The sequence below is a fragment of the Colius striatus genome, chromosome Z (genome assembly GCF_028858725.1).
Source record: "Colius striatus isolate bColStr4 chromosome Z, bColStr4.1.hap1, whole genome shotgun sequence".
Classification (NCBI taxonomy): domain Eukaryota; kingdom Metazoa; phylum Chordata; class Aves; order Coliiformes; family Coliidae; genus Colius; species Colius striatus.
The window spans coordinates 54,446,786-54,459,492 of NC_084790.1; the positions used below are offsets into that span (position 1 = coordinate 54,446,786).

Genomic DNA, 12,707 nt, shown 5'->3' on the forward strand with positions numbered 1-12,707 from the left:
TCTCCTAAGTTGTGGTTTTCCATTAAAATGTTTTATCCAGGTTGATTTCTAAGTTTCTAAAGCTTCATGAAAGTGTCAAAATTCATATGCAAGAGCTGCAAAATCAGGTATGACCTGAAGGTGTTACATATGCTGCGGATGTGCTGATTACTGGGCAGTGATCCTGGTGAGCCTAATGTTCACTGTCCATGTACTACATGTACAAACATTTATGTTTGAGAAATTGCAGTCAGAAATGTAAAAACCCCCTTATTTTTATGACACACTAAAAGTGAGGTGCCTTGAAATTGTTCAATATGGTGAAATACTGTTTGGTATCAACTCAGTAGGTCCTTTTCAGTCAACTGTAACTACATCTGTAATCAGCTTGGTGAAAGAAGAACTTTTTGAAATAAGTTGTTTATACATTTAGTTAAATTTCTTTAAAAGTCACTGCTAACACACTCAAAAGTGTTGAAGATTTTTCAAAGTATTTATTTTCACAAATGTAGCACAGTTCAGCAATTGCAAGATGGTGATATTACATTTTCATCGAGGTATTTTACTGTAAGATTTGCAACTTAATTTGCATTCTTATCCCAGTTTTTTGTGTAATTAGGTCTTTTTTTCATGAATTTCTCATGTGAAACAAGAGAAATGAACCTTTACACAGTGTTTCACAGACAGATGCTTGTAAATTGTCAACCTAAGATTTTCAGGCAGTTGACTTACGTACGTAGCAGCAAGATGTTCTGTACCTACCATCTGTATATTAGAGAAGTCTAAAATTGAACACTTAACGTTTTAGTAGGTCATTAGGTCATTCTTACACTGATCAAGAAACTGTGTAAAAGAACAGGAACGTTACAAAATCAAGTATTGAAGAATTAGTCTGTCAAAACTAAGGGGTCAGTTCAACTGGAATTCACCTCTGTTGTGTTAATATGTAATCTTTAATTTTATGAACAAAGGCATATTTTCCACAGGACCTTACTTCAGTAACAATATTCACTATTCAGTCTTCCTTTATCAGAGCACCTAATGTGTAGTCATACTGTTCATTACTCAAACTGGGCACCAAAACCAAAGAAAAGTCCTTCTAGATGTTTGTAATGCATTCATTGTTGCATTTGTAAACTTAATTTAGCATCACAATATTCCTATGAATTATGTCATATTATCATCTGCATTTTACAGATGGGAAACTTTAGGTTCAACAGGTATAGAGGGTGAAATATTTTGTGGATTTTCAAGTGTCCAATATGAAGTGAAAATTACTTGCTTTTTAAGTTTTATCATTTTCTTTTAGCACTTTGAACCACAGTTTAGATGACTTAAACTGCAGACATAGCAACTCTTCACTTTTTCAGCTTCCTTTTGTAATATTTTATCAGCTACTGCTCATGAAAAATTGGATTTTGTGGTTAGCTTGCCATCACACAGGAACTCCATGACTGAATAAGGGCAAGAATCAATTTCTTCTGGTAGATGTGCACTCTCTTTAAAAAGTGAGATTTACCATTCCTTTCCAGGCTTCTTTGCTGCATTTTCTTCACATCTTCAACTGTCTACTGAGATGTCCACTAGCAATTAAAAAAAAATTCCGATTCTATCCCAGTTTGTATTGTTCCTGAGTATTTAGTAAATAATATTTGTTTAGAATTAAGTGGTCATTTGATGAAAAAGCACACAATAATGTACAGGCACACAGAATGGGTTAAAGGCTTTCATGCAGTTTTGATGTTTTGATGCAGTTTTAGTTTCCTGTATGGGATATTCTTGACTTTGCAACATTAGTTATCTTAATACTTCCTTTAATTTAAGATTACAATGTATTTTAAAACATTAGAATTGAAGTTTTCTTATGTGTAGCTTACAATGGGACTGCGACTGATATTGTCAGTACTATCTTTTATGTTGGAGCTAACACAGTGACTGGTAGCTTTTGTAGATTTCACTCAATGTTATTCAACAGCAGAAGGGAGGAGGCATAAAGTCTGTCACTGACTGGATTGTTTTTTTCTGTCAAAATAAAAAAGTTCTTCTCAGAGGCCTTGAGGAGACAATATTGCAATGGTTACTGACCAATGTGTCACTGGTCTCCTCTCTGTGAGTAGTGTCATCCCTCCTGCGTCACCCACCCATGCATCCTCATTTGCATTTCTTTCTATTCTAACTCTCAGTTCCTGGTTTTCAGAGGTCTTTTCTTCTTATTGCTCTCCCTGTTTGTTCCTCTGTTGCAGACTTTTCCACCATTTCTCTGCCCTTATCCAAATCTCTTTTCAGGTGGTTTCCCATTATTCTGGCTTTCGTAACTCTCCTGTGCAGCTGCATGCTTCTCTGCTGTGCTCTCCCATCTCCTCCTAATCTGTTTTGTTCAAGCAGCTTTGCTCGTCTTAGTTGTGCTGTTGTTTCTGGCAAGGTCTGAAAGAATACAGCCATTTTATTTTGCGTAAATCCTGAGGAGTAATTCTGTGCCACACATGTAGTGTTGCCAACAAGTAGTCTTTAAGTGCTTGTGGGTAACAGGAACCTTGAAGCAGTAGAAAATAGTTACACTAAGAAGCTGAGAACTGCAAAGAAAAGTAATCAGTAGAAGTAGTGAAAATTCAACCTTTTGCAGGTTGTGTTTCCTCCTGAGTCTTTTAAAAAGAATACAAATTTTATCAGGATCTTTATATTTTATTCCACCAGAATGATGTAGCTATAATTGTTTTACCTGAACTTTTTGCAGTAGTTTCAAAGAGGTCTTGTTATATTAGACTGTAATCAGCTATTTTGGTTTCTTTTGTGGAAGTTCCTACAATCCTGGTGGGTTCTTAACTTCTACACGATGATTTTTTTCCTCCCTTTAAAAATCCTTTCTATTAGAATGTTGGTAAGACCTTTTAAACAGTATTAGGATGGTACTCCCTATGGGGCCAGTAAGAGTAGCGTTGAGTGCTGTGTACGTCATAGGAGTTGGTTTCAAACAATCTGTGTGCATCCCCAGTGCATAACTTCAAGTGACTAATTATACTTCCTGGGACACTTTTTACCCTCTAACAGTTTTAGGAGTGAATTTTAAACTCAAGACCTTTATCTGCTTTTTGCTTTGTCTACAAAGCCTGTTTGTAGGGCTTCAAACCCAGAACAAAATTAGTGGTTTTCGCTACCTTTGTTGTGATTCTCTTTGTTAAGGCTATGTTAAAATATCACTTGAGCTGAGAGATGAATCAAACTGGACTTTGATAATATGTTATTCAAAACAGAAGTCAGCAAAATTGAAAACCCAGAAATGAACTTGTGTGCCAAATGTCAAATGGCTTATTCTGTGTTTGCGTAGCACACAAGTTATCATTTTTAGTGCTGACAGCAAAAGTAGATGTTAAACAATTATATAACATCCTCTTTCTGAGGATAAGAAAGGTCAGTGCAAGACTATGGGGGGGGGAAGTGATCTCTAAAAATTTAAACAGGAATGGTTTTAGTCCCATGCATTTCTGCTTAGATTTCACTCATTCACTTTGTTACACTAATTGTCTTATGCTGACATACTCATGTTTCCTCAGGTGTCCCAGCAGTCTGGCTAGGACTAGTTATTGATGTATGGCAGACAAGGGAACACTGACTTTCCAAGTTCTCATCACAGAGTTTGTTTTTCCCATGACCAGTGATGATTCTCTCTGATTTCTGCTGTCTCAGGCCATGCAGTACCATTGCCACACAGCTGCGGTGCCACTGCTGCTGCTGTCCTGTCACCCTAGCTGTGGTATGTCCTGGGTGCAGTCAGCACTCCACCCTGCCTATTTCTTGCTTCATTGGAGTCCTTCCTTCGATTTACAGTTGCTCTATTTACTATGACTTGCTCGTTTCTTTTAAAGCTTCATCCATACCTTCGTCTGGTGCCTTTATACACTCATGCTGTTATTTGCACCGTGTGCATAGCAATGTAGTATCGCCTCTACTTAACCAATGCTGCATCCAGAAAGAAGATTGAGTGTTAAATAACAAAGCGACAATTGCATAAAAAATATGTTGAGACCTAGTAAGTGAGACCTACTTATGGTTTATAATAGAAGATAAATAGGTATCCTAAAACACAAGTCAAGGAAACTTGAAAGATTTTCCAATAAAAGATATCTTTTAATAAAGGTACCGATTAGCATAGTTATGAGTAATTTCCTTTAGTTTGTCACTATATGATTAATAGACATAGATCTTACTAAGAATTGACTGAGGTACCTAAAGGGGAAAAGGTTTATGTTTGTTGTTCCAAATATTTATGTTTATAATTACACTTTATTTCTGTCTAAGTACTGGTGTAGTTATTACTTTGTCTCATTGTGTAGTTGTGAAAACAACAGTATTTTAATGAATTCTGGGTCATTTCACTATCTCTTCCTTTACTAAGTTTCTATCTGTATTGTATAAAATCCAGGATGTGCCTGTGGAGTCTAAATGCTGACATCAGAAGTATCATGTTTATTAGTCACTGAAAGGAGGGGAAATACGTTGTAGTATCTACACAGCATATCTTTAAGATAGCATTGGAGACAAGGTTTACTTTTGAGTGGTTGAATACTGTAGTTTACCAGTTTACAAATGTTATTTCCAAAATGCTTAATGTTTACTTTAATATCAGAGGACAGACCTCAGGGTTGGATGTAACAGAAAAATGAGTTTTTCTAGATAAATTAAGAATGTCCTTCCAATTGTTTGGCAAGATTAGTATATTTAGGCAATAGGCAATCTATCATTTTTCTATATAGCAAGTTTCTTTTTCTCTAAGCATCTACACTGATCAGTTTAAAATTTCAGTAATGGAATTACCTTGTAACTTTAGTATTCATTAAAAAAATAATGACTTAACCTAAAACATTGTTAAAAATATTTTCTGGTAAAAAAAAATTATACTAGTTATGTAATCATGTCTAAAATTAAGATGCAAATATTAAATACTTCTAAAAATACACTGCAGGGATTTGGGAAATGTCTGACTTTATTAAAAGCATCTTGTCCTGTGGATGTGTCTGGCATTTTCTGTGGAAGTTATAACACAGCTGTATTACATGAAGACAAAGCATTGTAACAGAATAAAAAGATGGTAATCAGCTAGTCAAAGATTCATGAAGTAAAACTGTGTAGTTTAAAATAAGAATACATAAATCCTGTAATAAAGTATCATGCATTTAAATGTCAGTAAAAATAGTAAGTAAATGCATTAAATAGCCGGGCAGGTAAATTAAGAGTAAATATTTAGTTTAATATTTTAATTTCAGGATCTTGTGGGAATTTTAAACCAAGACATATAAGAGCACATACAAATGCAAGATATGATAACCGCTTCAAGAATATATAGTAAGCAAAAGTTCCTAATGTCATGAAACTTTCACTTTATAGGTTCCATTGTACTGTAAAACTATTTAGAAATGAATTTGTAATCTTTTGTACTGAAGTATTAAAAGAACTTTTGAAATTTTCCTTCTACTTAGGAGTGTACATCTTAAAAAGCAGCATTCCTGAGTATTGTTTTCCTCATGCTGCAAATTACTGTGATCTGATATTGAGGATCATAAGAACAATAAGTAGAAAAGCTGTTCTTGCAGCACCTTAGGTTTATAAATCAGATACTGCAACTGATAGTGATGATTCCTAGGTGTCATCTAAAAAAGGCACTCCTGTCTGATTTTAAAAATAACATTTTAAAATGCTCCAATTGTGTAATTTTCCTGCTTATGATTCAAGTGCAACTTTTATATTCTTACACACTATGTTTTTGGTGGATTTTGTTTTGTTAGTGATGTTTCTGTTCTAGCAACCAACAGTATGTAAATTTTTTTGCCATGAGCTTTCCCTGAGAACAAGTGAAACTCTAAACTTCAACAATTTTCATACACTTGAGTACTTTTAGAGATATGCTATAAAAATTCATCTGTTTCCTGGCACTTTTTTCTGTCTTGTGTTTCCTCACTAGTGTGTTGTATTTATATATGTATTAATCTACATCTACGAATCAAAAAGATTTATGGTATAACACATGAGTATAGCCAATAGTGTATTATATTCACAGTAAATGAAATTTGTGTGCATAAATAGAAATCTTTTTATGAAGAGTAAATAGATTCCATGATTTGAAGTTGACCCAGTAAGTTAGTGGTATTAGCAAACAAAGCCTGCTGTAGTCTGAGATAAAGGCCATAAGTAATCTTTTTTTCCCCTCTAGCTTTTCTCTTGCAGTGTTTCATTCTGGATGCCTTATACCTGTGCCATGAGTAAACCCCAGTGCTGTTCTCCTGTATAAAATCAACTCTTCATTACTCCACTGTGTGAAAGGGCTCATTATAGGATATGACAACTGGTTGGATAAGAGAATATTTCTTCTGTCTGTGTTGGGACTTATACACACTGGAGAGGAATTTATACTCTGTGGCTGTGTTTGCTTTTACAAATGAGACAATCGTAATTGTGATTGTAAACATGGCAGCTCAGCTGGGGTTTACTTTTGAAAATCATTTCTAGGTCAGATGCTTAGTTCAGGCAGCCTTTAAATAACTATTTATAAATAGTGAGTTTTAAAAAGTTTGCAAATGTATATTCTACAGCTAAGAAAAGAGCAGACTTTTTAAAAAGCACTTGAGAGACTCAGTATTTTTTAATCCATTTGAATTACGACTCTGTTATTCTGCTGATTTGATATTTGATCACAACAAGGTGACCTTAAAATTTGGACTTTCTGCGGTTCTGCATTTCTTAAAGAAATGTGGAGTAAAATATCTCTCTTCAAGAGCAGAATCACAAAAAGGACAGGTTTGGAAAGTTTCTTTCATGTTTGCATAGTAGACCTTGAACTCCATGTTGAAAGTTTTTGTTTACAGGTATCCAGGTGTTGTTGTCTCAGATCTCTCAAAGATTTAGGCTGTTTAAATGCAGAGATTGTTTCAGAATAGAACAGGCCTGGAAAGAAAGGGATTGGGATTTCAACTGGATTGAGATTTCAACTTCAAGATGTCAACTGTCCCGCTTTGTTGAGACATGATGACAATTCCTGCCTGACAGTGCTATCTCCTTTCCTCAAGGCAAGAATGCTCAAAGATGTCCCATTGTTCCCCTTTTTGCCATTAGAAATCCTTAATTTTAACACAACTGTGTTTTGACTTCAAAAGCGTGTGTCATCTCCAGGAGAGGATGATCCACACTTGAGGAATCTAAGCTATTAGAAACATGCGAGAGAGTTTGGTTACATAGTAGACAAATTTATTGGGAAGGCAGTCCCTACTATAGCAACAAGGGAGATGACAAGTAACCATGCACCCATAGGTGCCAGAATTTAATTCCTTTACTCTGTCAGCCATCTTGAAGTTGGAGGTTGAGAAGTCCTTTCTGCAATTCACGTTAACTTCAGTGTCTTTCCTGAATGTCATACCTCCACAGAAAATTCTTAGCAGTTTCAGAGTTAACTTTTGATTTCTTGACCTGAAAGGGGAAGGAGTATACAGAATACAGAAGTACAGAATACTTACCTTAAAACTTTACAAAATTGTCCTCTTATGGCAGTTTCTTTAAAGTAAGCATTACAGCAGATTGATATATGTGGAGAAGATAGTTTCTCTTGGGATTTTTTTTTGTTTGGTTTTTTTTTTTTTTAGTGTGTGTTCAGGAACTTGTTTTCTATTTTAAGCTGAAGGCTGTACTGCTGTTCAGCAAGATATCAACTGTCTTGCCAGCTTGACAGAAGGGAACCTCATGAGATTCAAAAAGGGCAAGTGCAGAGTCCTGCATCTGGAAGGAACAACCCCGTGCACCAGTACAGCCTGGGAATTGACCTGCTGGAGAGCAGCTCTGCAGAGAGAGACCTGAGAGTCGCGGTTGACAGTAAAATGAACATGAGCCAGCAATGTGCCCTCATGGCCAAAAAGACAAATGGCATCCTGGGATGCATCAAGCATCCCAGGAGGTTGAGGGAGGTTCTTCTCACCCTCTACTCTGCCCTGGTGAGGCCTCATCTGGAGTCCTGTGTCCATTTCTGGGATCCTCAGCTCAAGAGGGACAGGAAAGTGCTGGAGAGAGTCCAGTGCAGGGCCACCAAGATGATCAGGGGACTGGAACATCTTCCTTATGAAGAAAGGCTGTGGGATCTGGGACTGTTTAGCCTGTAGGAGACTGAAGGTAGACCTTTTTAATACAAGTACTTAAAAGGTGCATGTCAAGAGGATAGGGCAACACTTTTTTTTGTAGTGTCCATTGATAGGACAATGGTTAATGGACAAAAGCTGGAACACAAAAAGTTCCACTTAAGGAAAAACTGCTTTCCTGAGAGGGTGACGGAGCCCTGGCAGAGGCTGCCCAGGGAGGATGTGGAGTCTCCTTTTCTTGAGGTTTTTTAAAACCACCTGGACGCGTTCTTGTGTGACCTGATGTAGGTGGACTTGCTTGAGCAAGGGATTTGAACTAGATGATTTTTAGAGGTCCCTTCGAACACCTGCCATTCTGTGATTCTGTAAACTCAGATCTGTTACTATATATTGCCAAACAGCGTTGAAACTGTTTATTTTTTATTGTTGTAGTTTAAAATGTTAGTAATAGTAGGGCTCATTTTAGTCCTAGTGTTTATGGATAATGAAGTTGTATATTTTATCTTGACTGTGAATTTATTATCACCAGCCAATTTGTTACTGTCAGATAATCTTTAATATGGCTACCAGGCTATCTTAGTTTTGCCTTTATGTTACCATTCTAAAGTACAGCTGTAACCTTCTTTTAAATATGTTCAAGTACTCTAAGTAAAATTTGTGGAAGAGAATGATTAAAGCAAATTTAATTTCACGTTTATTGTCCAAAGAGAGGTTCAATGCCACATGGCAGTAATTAATGAGAGAAATGTTACTATTCACACACAATGCATTAAGTAGAGACTTGTTTGTTTATTGCTTTCTGGCCTAAAAATAGGAAAGGTATGTTTGGGTTTTTTTTCTATTGCATTTATTTATGTAGCTTTTACTTTATAAGAGATACATTAAAATGTTTGAAGGAAGACAAACAAAACAAAATATTTTAAATTGAATCCTGCAAGTTGTTTTATGTTAGTTTTTGTCATTGTCATTTCCTACAACAGGCATATTTCAATAGTGAACCACATCGTTCCCTGTCCACATTTGAAAATAAGCTAAAAACCTAGTCTATTTCTGTGTATTGGCTAATCTAATCAACTGTTAAGACTTAGCTGTCTTTATGTTGCCCTTTCAAAACATGTTTTTTTTAATGTTCATGTAGAACTTTCAAATATCCATGGATCTTAGGTGAGCAGTCTTTGTAGATTTATGTATCTGTATGAACACAGTCCAAGCTCAGATGTTCCAGTGCACTGAGAAACTCAAAAGAAGCATGAAGGCGTTCAGCACCTTCTGGAGTTGCTGAGAATTTAGCAGAATCAAACTCTAATTGCATTTTAATGTTTTTTCTCTAACAGTCTTATACATCACTGTTGGATGTTCCAGCAGTGTGATCTGAAAATCAAATGGTTGTCTTTAAGCTTGCACAAGCTTCTTTATAAGCTACTAAAACTGAACTGCTTTGAAAGTAATTGAAACTAATTATGAAGCTGAACTCCATCTTGGAAGGTGTTTATGTTAATATCTTGGACTCCTTCACACACTTACTTGAAAACAGTAATTAAAATGGTATATATTTAAAGATATAATTATTGAATGTAAATAGTTTTGAGTAGTATGATTCACATCTGGGAGTTCTGGGTTGGTCGGCTTTTTTTATGTTTTCCACCCTGTTGAGTGAACATTACAGCATCTACTAAATTTTTTTCTGCCCATTACTGTAGGCATGTGTAGCACCAGGAGTAGCTGGTTTCAGTGTTAGTGGTATTATAAAACTTAGGGACTGCTGGAATCAGTCTTGAAGACTGATTGCATTTTAGATGACATAATGTGTGTTGGTAGCAGACAGTGGAGCTTTTAAGAGTTTGGAATGATGCAACAAGGAAAGGAGCAGAAAAAAATATGTTCTTAAGTTCTCTCTAACCAGTTTTGAATTCTCTTCCTCTGAACATTTCAGTAAATAAAACTATACTGTCATACTAACTGTTCCCAAGCTTACTTTGTTTTAGTTTTGAAAACTGTTTGAAAACTTTTTCTCCAAGTTCTCTCAATGTTTAGATAGAAAAGTTGATGAAATCTGATGACATTACTATATCCTCATTGTTTAGATACATATATTTTTAAAATTAACGTATTGGATCATGTCATGAAGCTCCTGTATTTCACCCCACTATCCTATGATAGAAGGAAGCATAGAAGACTTGACCAGTTGAAGGTTTTTTACTTAAAAGAATCCTTGGATTATGTGGAGTTGTTTCAACAGAATGGTGATCCTGTGTTTCAGCCTCAGTAAGACAGGAGATTCTCTGTTGTACCAGAAGAAAAACAGCCTGAAGAGTAGTGTTTTTTGTTGTTCTCCTGCTACCCTCCAGCTGGAGACAACAGAAAAGGAAATGCTGTAGTTGTGATAATTGTAATCCACTTAATCTCCTGATTTCGTCTGAATCTTTCAAGCACGGTGTAGAATCTGGGCCAGTGCATTAACACTAGTTTATATTTACCTTCATAGAATTTCATGATTATTTTTCCAACTTAACTGTTTGATGTTATAATATGCAAAGAGTATGTATACCTGCTTCATCATACTGGGCAGTGTGTCAAATGATCCTTTACCAGCTTTTTTTATAAGGACACAGAAATTTATGGGATGTATAAGCAAATTATGACGGAGATCAATTGCTATAGTTAGGAGCTAAAGTAGGCCTCACTGTAAGCAAAATATACCTTAATATACATTTACAGGAAGTAACTCTCATAGACAAATTTTCTTTTCATTGTAAAGGAAATGTTCAAAATTAGGGTATACCACCATCCCTTTACACTTAGGAGTATTGTGGCTCCTTGCCTGCTTGCATTATAGGTGAAACTGAGCTGCATGTCTTATGCCATTACATGGTATCTGAAGGGATTGTGGTTTTTCTAGAGGTAGCTGGCCCATTGTTCCCCTAAATAACACAATTTTCTCATCTTTACTGCTCTCATTTTTTATTTGTGCTATGGAATTGGGTGATCTTCTTCCCACAGTAGGCTTATAAGGGAAGAACATAGGTTTTAGGCATTACTTTAAGAACTAATTTTTCTCTTTTCTGACAACAGATGAATTGGAGGTACTTTGCCAGCTTCTGGTACTGCAGAAGCTTGGAGGCTGTTGGTATAAGCTGCAGGTTTTGGAGATTAGATAAAGGAGAGTTAGGTTCTGTAGCAGACTCTCTACTGTAATCATTATATAACTTCAACTGTTAAAGAGTGTAGTATTGAAGATAGTGGGGTAGCTCTAGCATTGGCTGCCAAAATAATTTTGAGTTGCCATAGTTTTCCAGAGGAAGAGCAATGAAAACGGAACAGAATTTTCTGGGACAAAGGGGTAAATGCTCCCTAGTTTTCAGACATTCACAAATTGTGAGTTTCTCGGATAACAAGGATTCTTTGTGATAGGAAAGTTAAATGTTGCAGTGCAGTATTTACTACTTTTTTTTTTATTGTGTTCAAATAATGTTATTGCCATCAGCATGTTTTTTGGTTTTTTTTCAGTGAGGAAAATACTGAAAGCTGGATAACACTAGTGGTATTTTTTAGCTGGCAAGAAAATTGAAAAAAAAGGGAAATGCTTTTTTGTATAAACAAAACAGCATATTTGTTTGCAAGCTTGTGCTCAAAATAATATTTCTACTACAGCAGCTGCTTTATCATGACAATACCTAATTGAAAGTCTGACATTTTCTGACATTTTCTAAAATACACTGTTTTTTATGTGTTTACTGCACACAGCTGGTATTAAACCTGTTGCATTTATTAAAGAGAATTTAGGGCTTAGCACAAATTCTTCTCTCATTGTCCCTGTTGTTGATATTGTTTGAGTAATGAAAATTTTCACCTTTCTGATGAGTTCCTAACATCTTGAATTAACAACAGTGTTATTATGGAAAGCATGTGAGTTGATTATTTCACCTGGAGCTAATGAAGCTTCACTTTGGAGAACTCTTGCAAATTTTACTAGAACACATCAGTAAGTCCTAGTGTGAGAAACCGACCTGATCTAGGTGGACCTGCTTCTGCCAGGGGGGTTGGCCTTGATGATCTCTAAAGGTCCCTTCCAACCCTACCATGAAAGAAGAGTGTAAGGCAGTAGTGGGCAGTAGAAATCACGTGACCAATGAAATAATTTGATTAGTCTGAAAAAGAGAAGACTGAGGCATGACATCACAAGCCTTTCAAGAAGTCCTTTTAAGGACGATGCTATTCATTTGTTTTCTGTGCCAAAGCAAAATGAAACAAGAGAAAATATACTTAAGTTGTGTGGAAAATCATCTTAGAAAAACACTTTCTTACTGGAAGGTTATCTGATCATAAAATATCCATTATTTAGGTATTTTGCAGAGCTTGTGTGGTGCCTATCACAACACTGCCAAGTATTTCTCAGAGCAAACGGAATCTGAATGCTGCAATGTGCTTACTACTGCTGTGTGCAAGCCACTTCTGTGTGACACCTCTACTGAAGCAGCTGCAAATAACAACCAAACAAATTCAATTTACAAGTGATCCGGTAAAGAATAAATAGTGCTGGATTTATTTGTCCTTTATGTAAACCAGCAAAGAGTGAGGCATTTGGAAAACCTGTGCATGCACTCTCATTGGAAT

The 12,707-nt window shown here is 35.9% G+C and overlaps 1 protein-coding gene across 9 annotated transcripts in view; it reads left to right on the forward strand.

The window, feature by feature from the left end:
* The window catches only part of KDM4C (lysine demethylase 4C), a 282,638-nt gene that overhangs the window by 90,509 nt on the left and 179,422 nt on the right, over positions 1–12,707 (forward strand). Inside the window, exon 10 of one of the 9 annotated variants that reach the window (XM_062017627.1) lies at positions 12,436–12,486. The exons of 7 other annotated variants lie outside the window; for them this stretch is intronic. Coding sequence is in view for 1 of the 2 variants with exons in the window: in XM_062017629.1 (XP_061873613.1) it covers positions 5,241–5,273 (33 nt within the window). In the remaining variant the exon portion in view is untranslated. Of the gene's footprint in view, positions 1–5,240; positions 5,309–12,435; positions 12,487–12,707 lie in introns of those variants that run through there. One more of the 9 variants, XM_062017629.1, reaches the window with a different exon arrangement.